At 36.3% G+C, this 15,425-nt stretch overlaps 1 protein-coding gene and 1 pseudogene across 2 annotated transcripts in view; one reads left to right on the top strand and one right to left on the bottom strand.

Annotated features, from left to right (window-relative positions):
- The window catches only part of PLS1 (plastin 1), a 99,088-nt gene that overhangs the window by 18,027 nt on the left and 65,636 nt on the right, over positions 1-15,425 (bottom strand). For both annotated transcript variants that reach the window (XM_045851297.1, XM_045851296.1), the window contains exons 9-11: positions 11,665-11,760; positions 8,407-8,602; positions 3,657-3,735 (exon numbers count right to left, since the gene is read on the bottom strand). In XM_045851297.1, coding sequence (XP_045707253.1) covers positions 3,657-3,735; positions 8,407-8,602; positions 11,665-11,760 — 371 coding nt within the window. The remainder of the gene's footprint in view (positions 1-3,656; positions 3,736-8,406; positions 8,603-11,664; positions 11,761-15,425) is intronic.
- Positions 12,983-14,825, top strand: LOC123826891 (annotated as a pseudogene).

The following is a 15,425-nucleotide window of genomic DNA, read 5'->3' as shown; positions in this document are numbered from 1 at the left end:
TTTAAATACCTAAATATGCTATGGGCTGTTAACAGTGATTATCTCTGGGCCAGAAAAAAAGGAATATGGGAAGGGTTAGGGACACATTATCATGCTTTATTTTAGTCTACATACTTATTTCCTGAAACTTGTACATTGGGAATGGAGTTCATATACTGCTTGTGTATTATGACTTTTAAATTTTTTTAAATGATTGCATAAAAATCACAATAACTACACAGTAAGCAGCTGTTTGTGTTAAATGAGGGTTAAGTGGAAGGAATTTATAAGCAAGTAGGAGTTACTGAAGTAAGAATTAGTACCATTTTGGATTCAGAAACACATGTTCTCCTGAGGTGCTCAAATTATGTCTATTGAGTCTGTTTTCAATTCTATATGCTGAAGACACAAAAAAAATAGCAATCGATCTTAAACTTGCTATATGCAGCTGTACAGTGAGGCTTTTCTCTCTCAACAGCTTGCTCACTGAGTTATGTTTAGCTAAGATTCACATTAAAGTTACTTTGCATCTCTGAGCACACAACACATGCCAGTGAAGGGGACTCGGCCTTGCTGAGCGATGGAGGCAGAAAGTCAATTATGAAGGTAAGTAAGAGCTGACTAGGCTTCCTATAAAAACATAGAAAAATTTGCATTAAAAAAACCACTAACGTATTTATATAGTTTCTGGAATCTCATCTATTTCATGAATTTTTCTTTTTTACTTTAAATGAATTCACTCTTATTTCTATGTAGTCTGGCATTATTATTATTCATGTTTTGCAAATAGGGAAACTGAAACCAAGATAGTTAAAATGACTTCCAGAGAATTCAAGATGTGCCCCAGAACAAACTTGTCACAGAAAAATTCTAGGGCTAATAGTTCTTAAAATATATTTAGTAACTTGTTGAGATGAGAGAACTTTCAGTTAAAATCAATCTACATTATTCTAATGCTTTGCTCTGGTTTGCACTTGATACACTGTAGATGGGGAACTAGAATCACTTACTGTTAGGAATACGAGCCAGGCACAAACTCATGGACACGTGGTTCTGGAGGCAATTGAACCTCTAGCTGTTGTTTTTCTGTATACAGTGGTTCTCTTTAAGGTCATATTACTTCTGAGAATTGTTTGAATTCCCTTTCCCAAGAAAAAGTTACCTATGCCTAGAAGCCTTGTGTTAGTATTTCAAGATCTAACTACAGAAAAGTCTTTTAAAAATTTGGTCAATTCTCCTCTCTACTGTCAACCATAGAGAACTGTTGTTTCTTGACATTTATGAACAAGTTACCATGAGTTTCAACAAATCTTAATCCCCTAGTTTTAAATTGACTTTTTAATCAAAATAGAAATACATACTCATTGTAAAACAAAACAAAATACCGTACTTACATTACTGAGATTAAAAATAAGTCTCCTCACTACCCTCAAATGCAGGTTGTATACTGTTTGGTATTTATCTCTCCAGGTTAAAAAAAATTCATATACAAATATGTATACATTCAATTTTAAAATAAAAATAGGAACATACTAGACCTGTTATTCTTTTCTTTCAATTATGTATTATAGACATTCTTTCAAATGTCCATAAAGATCTAGTCACCCCTCACTTCCAGCATTTGAGTCCTTTACTGCCCTGCTACTAGGACAGGAGTATATCTTATATACTAATATCTTATCATTTAGCTGGAATTTACACACCCTTTAAGAGTTTATCAAATATGAGTCTATTACATCAAAGCTAGTTACCATAATAAAGCTCTACTGGTTTTAGGTTTTAAATAATATCTTTAATATACAACAAGGAGAAGAAATTACTCCATCATAAATCCTTAATTAGCCAGTGAACTTGGTCTTTTGTGGCATTAATCTTCAGTTCAGATTTAAAGAATAATTTAGTTAATGTTTATTAAGGCATTTCCTTGGCTGTGCAAATTATCAACATGTTTTAGTTAATTAGGCCTTTTTTCTTAAAAATATATAATTAGCTAAAGTTTAGTTCTTTTGCATTTTTGAAGCCAGGCTGGTAAATCCTGTAAAAAAGAAAGTAGGAAGGTTTCTTTTTCAACAACACCTAGAAAGACACATTTTCATTAGCACTACCAGAGAGCACAAGAAATGATTCGGTAAAATATCTTCTTAGTCCTACCAAAGTTAATAATGTATTGCCATTTCTAAGAAAGAAACAATAAATTATAACAATGAGGGAAAGCAAGTTATTTCTACAAATTAGAAAAAATATACACAACAGCCATGGCTGGTGTGGCTCAGAGTATTGAGCAAAGGCCTGTGAACCAAAGGGTCACAGGTTCGATTCCCAGTCAGGGTAGATGCCTGGGTTGTGGGTCAAGTCCCCAGTAGGGGGCTCATGAGAGGCAACCACACATTTATGTGTCTCTCTCTTCCTCCCTCCCTTCCCCTCTCTAAAAACAAATTAATAAAATCTTTATATATATAAAACAAAATATGGTATAATTACGGTTTTGGCAAAGATAAATAGAATGTGACTGATAATGAAAATACTGATATAATGTTAAGAACTATTTATAGTATATTACTGTTCTACTCTGCTAAAATGGAAATAATTTATTGTTGGGAACCACCCTGCCTGGTTTCAGAAGCTATAACCCCTCCATGGCTAAAGCTGAGTAAAACACCTTGGGACCATATAAAGAGACAAAGCTTATCTTCCCGGCAGGGGCACCATCTCTGCTCCCTTTACTTCGCCCTGCTTGGCCCCAGGCAGATGACTAGTTAGCTAATGACGGGTAAGATTCCTCAAGGGAATCTTGACAGGCCTAAGACAGGCATGGTCATGATGGGGCCATCAGGGAAGGACTTGGGGGACTACAGAAAAAGGGGGTGATGGACCCTCACCTCTAGGCTTTGACATAGCCAGAGTTCTCATTCTGTCTGTAATAAGTCTCCTAATCTCTTGGCTGCCTTACTTCCCCCACCTGACTTAAGCCTGAAACAATGACAGAGGGTGGTACAGCCTTGGGCAGGAAAGGGCAGTTCCTTGGGCAATCAGGCCTAAGACAGAATGCATAAAATCCTGTGAAAACTGTTTTTGCTAAGAATGCCCTCAATTTTCTGATAAGGATCCAAGCATAAAATGAGTTTGTTTCCCAAAGTTTTATGGCCCATTAGCTAACTGCCCCTGGCTCAGAATAAGCCCTCATAGTTCTTTGAATGTTATCTATTGTTTGATCATTATTGCCTGACAATGATTGATGAGCTTTACCTGTATTCCTGTGCAAACTGAACCTAATAAAAGCCCATTGAGGAACAGGCCAAAGGCCCTTATCCTGTTAGAGACTGGCCACCTTTCCTCCCCAAGCAGATCCTGTCTTGGTAGACTTATTCTCATCTGTGGTGGATGGGGGTAGGGGGTGGAGCTCTGTGGGCAAACCCCGCCCCCACAATTTATTTTCCTGATAATAATTATAAAAGGTTAAGATGGATTATCTTTACCAAATTGTTTATATCATCAAAAATTATAAGTAATATTATCATACTATCTTTTAAAAAATACTATTCTTTTAAAATCCATTCCATTGCCAATTCCCAGCATTCTGTGATTTTTATAAAATGTTCTCATGTAAAGATACCTGTAGTTTGAAACTAGAAAAGCTGGATGCTCATCATAAAGCTAAAACACACTAAAATATTTACCTGTACAAATGATTAATGTATGGGTTGACCCCCAAGGAATTCATCCAGTTTCGAAATGTCCTCTCTTCTTTGCTCTCCCCTAGAGTAGACACAAGTTCACACTGATGAATCAAGTCAAAAGGAATCAAGAACTACATTTTACACCATTCAGGCAGGTACAAACTGGCCATACATACTTTGCCATGGTTCCTATGGTACTACAAAATTTTTAGGTAAAAAAATCTTATTGCCAAAGTCCCTTTTTTCCCCTCCTGTCTAGAAAACCTCTATTTGCTCCAAAATTTTCCATCTAGAGTTCCTTGATGTCTGTGAACTACTGAGCCATGGGTTTCTCTGTCCAGAAAAGTAACAAATAAACCTATATAGTCATATATGTAGAATTACATGCAAAGGGATTGGCTAAAAATTAATAGAACGAAATCTGTTAGCAGCCAAGGTAAAATTTGAATATTAAACAGAAATAGAGAAGCTACACCTTTTTCAAAGCAGTATTACTAAATTTGTACAGATGGGGCTTTACACAGAAAAGTGGCTGGGCACAGCCTACATTTAATTACACCAAATAGTGATGCAAGAGGTGAGATTATGGGTAATATAAAAATAAGTACTGTGGGAATAAAACTATTTTATAGTCTTCCTGAGTTATTTTACATCGTCACTACTAAAAATAGATAAGGGTCACAGCCCTCACACAGGGTGCTAAGAGAAAGACATGTTTCATCAGAGGAAGTCCCTAGACCTCAGAGATTGCCTTAAGAAACTGCTGCAGGCACTATTATTTAACCTGAAATTACCTAATCTCCCTGAGACTCCCTCCATAGCAGTGTTTATTTCATTTATAAGGAAAACAAGGGCTACTCTGTTACACAAAGTGAGCAGAGAGGAGTTCTCCTTGCCATTTCTGTCTTCTAGTCATCCCCTAGATTGCACATAGGCCAAAGTGATTATAATATTATTGTTTGTTTTTCAGCAAAGTTAGGGGACAATGGAATGGCCTAGTCTGTATCTCATCACCAGATTCCTGAAAAAATGAAACATTTATAGTATATCTCTCATCGCTTCTAAACCAGAGGCAAGTTCGTGTCCCTCTCTAGACTCTGTCTCATGTGAGATTCCCAGGACAATCTGGCCTATAAATCTACAGCCACCAGAGCTCCAGGAGCCACTCTAGTAGAGCCATCTCGGCTGTCATCTTCAGACTCAGTGCCACAGATACCACACACCTGCACACCCAGGAGAGAAACCAAAACCTTGTAAAACCTCAAGGATTCTGCTAGTGTCACTGTTCAGGAAATGATCTGCCTTCTGTACTTTCACGTGGTTTTCACTGCCATTACCTAACAGCTTTCCCAGGATGTTTGAATTCTTCTTGCTCTATTAATTTATATAACCATATAATTTCTTCCTTAAATTTTGTCAACACTTGTCTACATATAAAGTAACTGATTAATCTGTTGTTATCTGCCACTATCATTTGTAATAAATAACCTATATAAACCCTTTTTTTAAAAGAACCAAGTTAAACTAACTATTTCTAGAAACCATGCCTGCCTTATTTTATAGGAGTTATTAAACAGGTGCAAATTAAATATCTAAACTTTTCCCAAAGTGACACAATAATAAACATATTATAAACCACGGCTTGGTGCATGTGACTTGGGTTTACTTGTTAGTTGTTTCTCTATTACCATCTCTTGCTGTATATAAATTTTGTCTAGTAATAAGAGAATTTTTACATTATTTCCATTTCTGAAAATCCAAGTTATGTTTTAAAATTACAAACATTAATAGTATAACAACTGTTTCATTTTTAATTAAAAAATGTTTAAAGTCTGTTGAACCTGGCAATATAGTAAATTATATTTAAAAGGCCACTAAACATGTACATTTAACTGTGTTTGGTGAGTTTCAGAGGTTCTCATTTCTTCCTATTGTTCTCAATTGCACCATTATTATTTAAATTTGTAATACCTGGTAAGTAAAACAGATTTTTTTAATTGAGCATTTATTTATTTAATACCATCTCAAGTTATCTTGGAAAATAGATGCCACAGCCAGCAGCACTAGAGTTTGAGCAACAGCCATGATAAGCATTACGAAAACATGTGTATCCCTGACTGGAAACGCTGTCTGCATTGCAGACGACTAAAGCAATCTTAGAAGTAAAATGTTAATTGCTCCTATGTAAAAGATAGGAAACAAACTACAAAACATTCTTTTCATTTTCAGGATCAAACTGACATCTGCAATTGAAAAGTTTCATGAAAACTAACAAATATATAAACATAGGCTATTAAGAAGAAAGAAAAGGAACTAACATATTTAACACTAAATGTGTTAAGTGATGTACTGTATTTTCTTCCCCTATCTGACCATTATTGAGCACATACTGTACACTAAACTCTCTCCTTCAGCAAAGGCCATTTTAACCCACTTTATAATACTTCAGAACAGGTATTATTATTCTTGCTTTATATATGAGAAAACCAAGGCTCACAGAGGTCACTCGGATATATAATGGGGGAACCATGATTGAACAAAGTACAATTCTATGGCCTGTGTTTTCCATCACCACAAATTAATTCTGACATGGTCTCTCTATACATAGCCTATATATTTGGCTCAATTTCATATGAAGGTTTAATATTTAGTTGTGTTTTTTATTTTTTTAATTCCATACAGATAAAATTCTTTGCCAATGAGGACATACTGATGTATGAAAATGGGATGTGATGAGGTCTAGCTTCAAACTTCATAAGGATCCATAAACAAATTTACAGAGGAAAAAAATTCCAATGACAGTCAGAGTCAAATACATTTTGGCAGATGTAACAGGACATACATAAATTCTAAATAAAGATGATTGATAAATATTTCCCATGGTATCTTCTTATATAAATATAGTAAACACTAATGGAAATATTTAGCAATCTGATTCACACTGAAAAATTCCAAAAGCATGCTGAACACTAGCAAAAGAATTCAAACGTTAAAAATAGGAGAACGAGCAAGTTGGAAAAGATATCTAGCAAGAATTTGGTGACTATAAAAAGCAGATCATTTTTAATATGCCACTCTAAACAATGCCTTCTAAAGTAAGATGGAGGGAGTTTGAAATTTTCCAGACTCTTAAAAACTTAACAGTCTTTCTTTTTACTTAATTTTTTTAAAGTTCTAATTTCTCATCCTAAATTTCTCTGTTGAAAAATCTATTATCTGTCTTCCCCCGTAGTTATTTCAGCAGAGAAGACAGTCCTTACTGTTTTACTGGATCTCAGGAAGATTGAACTGAATTAATCATATGACTTAACGAACATATTTGTTAACTCTGAAACTTCTTTTACTACTTAAAAACCCCTGTTATTATAAAGTGACAAAGACATTGGAACTCTGGTTGTGGCAAAGAGAAAAAGTTCATGGAACTGATTTTTCATTCTCTCTCACTAGGGAAGAAGGAGTAAGAAACGAGGGTGATGTGAGCGAATGAACACTGAACCATCAAATCCTCCCCACCAAGAAATCCCTACTTGAGAACTACTTTTCTCCAAACCAAGGCAACTAGTGGGAATATTTTAGGACTGGCCCCTACACGTCTGACAACTGCCACCACAGCTGCCGCTGTTTTGACTTTTAGTTGATACTAATGTGGGTTTTGGTATGCATGTGAGTGAGAGGGTGAGCATGGGAGGAGAAAACAGGAGAGGCTGGAAGACAGACAAGGAGAAAGACCTAGATATTGAGAATGCATTTGTCATTAATGACGATTCACATATTGTAAGCTTCAATGACACGCAGTGAGTGAAACATAGCTAAATAACACAAAATAATCCAAGTAATAGAATCGAACTAGATCCTTTCAAAGATTACTTGTGATAAAAGGTGAGTTTGTTTATTTATAGGAGAGGGGTGAAGGTTTCACATCAAATCGTGAAATCCATCGTCAATATTGTTTTCTAATGTGTTAACAACTACACTATTCCATCATTATAGAAGGCAAATTAGGTGGAGAATTTACATAACTGAGCCTTGCTCTGCTATTCTAATTAAGTTTCATTTGTGTTTCTTGCTTGTCATCATGCATTCTTTAGGCATATTAAGACTGAAAAAAAAACACAGCATGAACAATGCAAAAAATAAATATCAATCCAGATAGAAAGAATAAATGGTACTAATAAAAAGAACATTCAGAATGAATATATTTAATAGAGTATAGGAAAGTACTAAATACAGTACCTACATTAGGAGGGGTCAAATCTGCATTTCATGAAGCAAAATAGGAAAGTATTATAAATTATGAGACAGATAACAATAGCCCACACACAAGACAAGTATGAATATTGTAAATTTTTTCATGTACTCTAAAAACATTAAAAAGAGAACAATACTAGAGTCAAACTGTAGCTTTCAAAGGAGAAAAGCTACAGATAATAATTTTTTCCAATAGATAATTCATTGTCCATATTCGTGGTGGAGTTATGTTATGTGGTCATTAAAGAGAATTTTTTTAATGTATGATAGTTTTCACTAACATCTTACAGAGAAGTGACAGACAAGTACAAGATTTACCCCAGCACTCTCTTTTAACCAAAACCAACAACCACTTTCTTTAATTTGAACTTTTTAATGGATGCACATGCCTACACACAGTAAATTACGTCTCCCACCACAGTCCCACACCCCTGACAGTGCAGTAGAACAACAACATAAGAAGAGACATACAGTGCATCAATTAGAGTCAGAGAGAACATACCTTCCAATAAATCCATATCAATGTCATTATTATCAGGCTTGTGTAGGCATGGGTATGTGTTAAAGAGATTAGCTACAAAAGCTAGATTAAGTTTGGGATTGCCTGAAACCACATCTGCAGGAGTGACAAACTGTCTGCAGCCCAGTTTATCTGCTTCTTGAAGCATGAATCCGGCACGCTTCAGGTCATTTTTCTCCTAAACAATGATACAAAATAAAAATGGTCAAGATTAAACTTTTGATTGGCATAGCTTTTTATAGACATATACAGGCAGAAGTAACACCTGCTTGAGTGTGATTGGTAGAGTAATAATAAGGGTGTAATAATTTATAGTTTTAATTTAAACATTTCACCTAAAATGTCATATGGTGTGCTTGAGTGTGATATTGATATATTACAGAATTATATGCTTATGATTTTGTAATAAAAGATTTTGTAATAAAAAGGTGTGTTATTTATGCTGGACCCTTTATATGCAATTACTCTTCTGGAAATATATCTAATAATAGCTCAAAATAAGGTCAGAATGTGCAGGAATTCCAAATCAACTTCCCCAGTTAAGTCAATTAAGATAAGTCTCTGAGTTTTCTTGCTGGGGTCAGTGTAATATTCACCCTCATTGCCAAAACACTAAATAAAACTCTCAAATAGTGTATCAGGAAACTCCTATTGATCAAATCATGGATAATCTGATCAAGGCCATAGATTAGAGTGCCTTCTGGCTAACAGGCTTAGTTGCCTCACCCATTCTAGCCTGAATGATATTTTCAGTAGGCTCTTTTTTCAATGAAAACAAGTTGAGATATTATGTTTTAATTAAAAAAATATTAAAATCACGCCCTGGCTGGCATAGCTCAGTGGATTGAGCGCAGGCTGTGAACCAAAGTGTCGCAGGTTCGATTCCCAGTCAGGGTACATGCCTGGGTTGCAGGCCATGACCCCCAGCAACCGCACATTGATGTTTCTCTCTCTCTCTTTCTCCCTCCCTTCCCTCTCTAAAAATAAATAAATAAATAATCTTTAAAATAAAAAAAAATATTAAAATCAGAAGGAACACTACTTTTCACAATTGCAAAAACCCCAGAGACAACCCAAATGCTTATCGAAAGAGAGCAAATAAATAAACTGTCATATTCACACAATGACACACAAAAATATTAGTGATTTAGGAATATGATATGTTTAAAATAAGTACCAGAAATTTAAATACAACGTGATAAACATTGATAAACATTATATGAAGTTAAAAAGCAAAATAATTTAATTTTGTAAGGAATACATTTGGTTGACAGAAAAGTATATAAAAAAGAAAAGCAAAAGAACAATGAACATAAGATCCGAGGTAGTTATTACCACATCAGGTAAGGCAGAGAGAAGGGATCGGGAAGAACTGCAGAGCTAAACGCACATTAACGTCAGGGTCTTAGCTGTCTTGTTGAATTGAGAGTTCACAGGGAACTTGATACAACTTAACTACAAAAATATTTAGTTCTCATGTTTCCTTGGGTTCTTCCGATCTCACTCGCTTCTAAGGCTTTTACTTTTTAATTTCATGATCTTGACACTTGAGGAATATTGGCACACTCCTTCCCAGTTATTTTGTAGAATGCTTTTCAATTTGAATTTGTCCAATGTTCTCTCATGACTGGATGGATTATATGAATTTTTAATATTTTTATTGAGATATAATTCATATCTCATAAAATTCACCATTTTCAAGTATACAATTAAGTGATTTTCAGTATATTTACAGAGTTGCAAAAACATCACCACTATCTAATTCTGGAACATTCTCATCCATCCCTGCCCCCAAAATAAAGAGCGAATAAACGAATGAACAGATGGATACGCAGGAACCCATGACGAGTATATCATAAAGGAATTATGGGTTATCTAATTCTTGCAGAAAATAGAAATGTAAATAAAATCAGAGAGAATGATAAGTTTAATGGTTTTAAACAACAATAAAATGTTACTAAGGTAGACATCAACAAACCACAATATGTGACCTTATACAGATCTTAATTCAAATAAACTTTTAAAAGCAAATCCGACATTGTGAGCCAATTGGAAATGTCAATGTTGACTAAATATATAAATGGCACTACAGATGATTTACCAGAAAATATTGTTAATATTTTCAGGTAGGGTATTATGGTTATATTTTGTGTCTTTATCTTTTAGAAACACATCCTGAAATACTTACTGATCAAAAGATATGGTGTCCAGGATTTGCTTCACAACAACATGGAGGAGGAAGGAGCAGGCAGGTGGCAAACGTGGAAGAAGGCTGACCATGTGCTGATAGTCGATGGCCACAGATCAGTGTACTAGGTCCATCCACTTTTGAATATGTTTGAAATTTTACATGTTTTTTGAAGTTCCTAATTTTTTTACTCAAACTAATTTGCAAATTTGCATTCTTTTGCAATACTAAATTTCTTAGATGTTTCATTATAGTAATGTGAAATATAATTAAGCAATGACTTAAGTTGCCTTTAAAACTAAATATTAGGGACATCGTACTTTAAGTACTTAGTAGATCTTCACAGCAAGTATAGCCTGACCAGATTTTAATGTTTAGAGAGAACCATCTCTAATATTTACAACTTACGTTAAAGAATGGGCTTCCTAGGAATTGTGTTAGATGGATCAGGATCTATCTCAGCCCTTCCTACACCATAAACATGAGGAACTGTCATCTTTTATTTGACATCATAATCGATTGCTTAGCAATCTCATAATGGCTTGTTGCTACCTCTCCTAGTACACAATGATAGTTGCACAAACACCCCGTGGGTCCTGGCTAGGCTGCCCCAGGGAAAGCAGATGTGGGGTTGATTCCACACATACTCAAGGCTGGAATTCTGTACTTTCCTTTCTTCATGAAAACCAGATGACTTGGCACGGAGACTTGGAGTTTAGGGCATGGAAAAACTTCTGAAAACCAAACTTTAAGGAGGGACTGAGGATACCACAGAGGATGCTGCCTGTTGAGAACTGTACTCTCAACTGACTGTACTCACTAGTCAAGTTCAGGGATTTGGGGGCAAGGGGAACGGGGAATTATTACCGAGTATAGCTTTCACTACAGGATGATGAAGAAATTCGAGATATGGAGAGCGGTAATGGTTGCACACAATGAAAATATACTTAATGCCTCTGAACTGCATACTTACAAATGATAAAAATGGTAAACTTTATTTTATGCTTATTTTACCAAAATCTAAAAAATTTTTTAAATTAAAAACTACTCACATTAAATCCTGAAAGATCAATGGCAATAGCAGGTCCATCATCCCGGTCACCTTTAGGTGCAATCTGATTAAGCAGATGAAAATAGGCTCTTGAATCCTTCAAGGAAAGAAATGAAATAGGATTTTCAAAATGAATAAAATCATCATTGGAAAAGAAGTACTCAAAAGGAGGAAACAGCCCCCATCTCAAAGAATGGAATAGTAACTATTAACTTTACTTATTACTTATAGGCTCCTGAGTACACTATGCTATTTTGCACTTCAGAGCTCCTAGCAACACTGTTCTCTACTGGAATACCTTTCCTCACCTTTTTCATTTGTTTACACTGCCAAGCATCAGCATCAGGCAAGATCAGGATGAAGTGTTTTCTTTTGGAAGCTTTCCCTACGACCACACTGTAATAAATCATCCAATGAAGTCATATCCAAAGATGGCTACCATAATTCTTCCCTGTACATTTATATAGCTTCTCCCATTAGAAGTCAGAGTCTATTGACCCTCCCTTTTACTTAGACTGGACTTGTGACTTGCTTTGACCAAGAGAAGCATTTAAAATGGTGTTCTGGGGTCCCCAAGCACAAGTCTTATAGCTTTTGCTTGGGTCCTCTTGAACACAGCTTCCACATAAGAAGTCCAACCATCTGAGACTGCCAGGCTGTGAGAACGCCCAAGCTAGCCACATGGAAAGGCCTCCCAGAGAAGCAGTGAGTAACCAGACATGTGACCAGTGCCCTTGCCGGTATTCCAGGCCAGCAGAACTCACAACTGAATACAGAGTTAGTGATCCCAACCAGAACCATCTGAAGGAGAATCACCCACCAAGCTGCATTAACCCACAGAATCCTGAGAAACAAGTCGTTATTTCAGTTATTCAATTTTTGAGTGGCTTGGTATACAGCAATAGATAACTGAAATATCCATCTACTAGATGTGTTCTTCCCAGTGTGAGCTTCTCAAGAGCTAGGTCATGGCATCCCCCATGCCTGGCATAATGTCCCACAGGAAGGGTTTAATAAATATCTGATGAACTGAAGTTTAAAATAGAAGGGCCCCCCGCAGCCAGGAGGAAGGTGGAACTCCCCTCTGGGCACTGCAGTGCCCCCACTCATCCTGTGCCTCCGAGTGCACAGACTCCGGACAAGAGCCCAGCACTCTCTGGCTGGGCGCCTGGGGTAGAGGGCTGGCTTGCAATGCAGAATTTTTTCTTGTTCCTTTCCATTTAATTGTTTTTCAAATTACAGTTGGCATATGATTTTATATTAGTTTCAGGTGTACACTCCAGTAATTAGACATTATGTAACTTACTAAAGTGATCACCATGATAAATCTCATACCATCTAACACCATACGTAATTATTAGACTATTATTGACTATATTCCCCATGCTGTACCTTATATACCCATGACTACTCTGTAATAACCAATTTGTACTTTTTTTGTTTTCTTTGTTTTTGTTTTTATTGTTTTTTACAGATGTGGGAAGGGAGGGAGAAAGGGAGAAAAACAATGATGTGATAGAGAAACACTAATTGGTTGTCTTTTATACATGCCCTGACTTGGGACCAAACCTGCAACCTAGGATTTTGCCCTTACTGGGAATTGAACCACTGACATTTCAACTGAGCCATACCAGCTAGGGTATTCTTTTTCGTTTTCTTTTTAATCCTCACCAAAGGATATGTTTATTGACTTTAGAGAGAGAAAAAGGGAGAAAGAAGGGTGGAGACAGAGAGAGAGACATCGATGTGAGAGAGAAAAACATGAATAGGTTGCCTCCTATATGTGCACCCCAACTAAGTACTGGACTTGCAACCCAGATATGTGCCCTGACCAAGGATTGCACCCGCAACTGTTCTGGGGTAGAGGACAATGCTCCAACCACCTGACAACCGTCAGAATGTTCTCTGTAACTATTTCTGTTCTGCTTGTTAGTATGATTTTTAGATTCAATTGTTGACAGATATATATTTATTGCCATTTTATTGTTCATACTTTTTATCTTTTTTTCTTCTTCCTTTTAAAGAAGACCCTTTAACATTTCATATAACACTGATTTTATGGTGAAGAACTCTTTAGCTTGTTCTTGTATGGGAAGCTCTTTATTTGTCCTTTGGGTCTAAATGATAGCTTTGCTGGGTAATCTTGGTTGTAAGTCTTTGCTTTTCATCACTTTGAGTATTTCTTGCCTCTTTCTTCTGGCCTTCAAAGTTTCCATCAATAAATCAGCTGACAGATATCCCTCCCAATTTTCTCCCAGCACGCGTGGGCATGAATCCAGCCCACTCAGCGTGTCTTCCCTTCCTGCCCCATATACCAGTCTCAAAGAAGCTTCTCCTTTAAATCCCTAGTTATAGGACTTTCATTCAGCTAGATTTCAGGCAGTTTTGAATGATGGCTGTTCTGCAGTTTAGTTGCAATTTTGATGTGGTTGTGGAAGGATTCAAGTACTACATTTACCTATGCTGCCATTTTGAGTGGAAGTCCCAGATAACTGTCAATCCTTTGATAAAAACTCCAGCATTATAAGCAGCTGTAAATACACCCAAAGGACAGAATTCTTTGGCCTTATACAAAGTCACTGCAGTGGGCAGTGGTGGTACAGGTGGTTGGCACTGACCCTACAGTCCACACATGGCGGGTCTGTGGAGCAGACAGCTATGAGCAGGCAGTGCTGGACTGGAGCGAGTGTGGACCGAGGTCCCAGACCACTATGATTACACTTGTACTTCTGAGCAGGGTCTCTGCTATGTCTCCCTATCACAGAAATGGAATGCTTTGCAGCCACGGCTGACTTCAGGGGTCCAGACATTAAGAGTAACAGAAGATGAGAGTGCTCCATTTCTGCTGGTTAGGAACAAATCAGATTTACAAGATAAAAGGCAGCTTTCTGTAGATGTGAAAACCAGAGCCCAATAGTGGAATGTTAGTTATGTGGAAACCTGCTAAAATGCACTAATATCTGCAAGGTAGTCTTTGATTTAATGATGGAAATTCAAGCCAGAGAGATTGAAGACAGCAAAGAAAAGAAGAGAAAAAAGAAAAAGAAATGTTTAGCCTTGAGAATCAGAGAAAGATGCTGCATTTTACAATCAAAGCCCAAACTCCTTTCTCATTTTGGCCATATTAATAAATATTATATAATGTATAAGCACTTCCACTGAAGACTCAATTCACTATAACTACTTTAACATTTTGCAAATTGTTCTGTATCACTAAAAGCATGAATTGGAACTACACTGAATCTCTGTCACTTAAAAAATAAATTAATGTGGCTTCACCAAGAAGCAAAGTTCCACCTATTTCATAATTATCTACATTTTTCAAGGTCCTGAATATAATATATGAGCTTGTGTTTTGAGAGCAGTCTCCCTTAAACTGTTAAAGAGGTGAGATGTGGTGGGGAATGGGAGGAAAAGCTACTTCCTCTAGTTTATTAAAAAGTTTTACTTTTATATCACATAAAAATATCTTGGTCTTCCATAGGATTACCAGAAGGACAAGAGAGAGAGCAAGGGATTGAGAACATATTTGAAGAAAAAATGACCAAAACCTCCCTAACCTAGTAAAGGAAAAAAATGCACAAGTCCAGGAAGCACGGAGTACAAAACAAGATGAACCCAAAGAGGCCCACTCCAAGACACATCATAAGTAAAATGCCACAGGTTAAAGACAAAGAATCTTTTTTTAAAAGACTTTATATATTTATTTTTAGAGACAGGGAGAGAAACACTGATGTATGAGAGAAAAAGCAAGAACCAGGC

The sequence above is a fragment of the Phyllostomus hastatus genome, unplaced genomic scaffold (genome assembly GCF_019186645.2).
Source record: "Phyllostomus hastatus isolate PE091 unplaced genomic scaffold, TTU_PhHast_1.1 phas_contig_86, whole genome shotgun sequence".
NCBI lineage: Eukaryota > Metazoa > Chordata > Mammalia > Chiroptera > Phyllostomidae > Phyllostomus > Phyllostomus hastatus.
The sequence above is the reverse complement of the archived record's forward strand: the minus strand, read 5'-3'. Positions and strand labels throughout refer to the sequence as shown.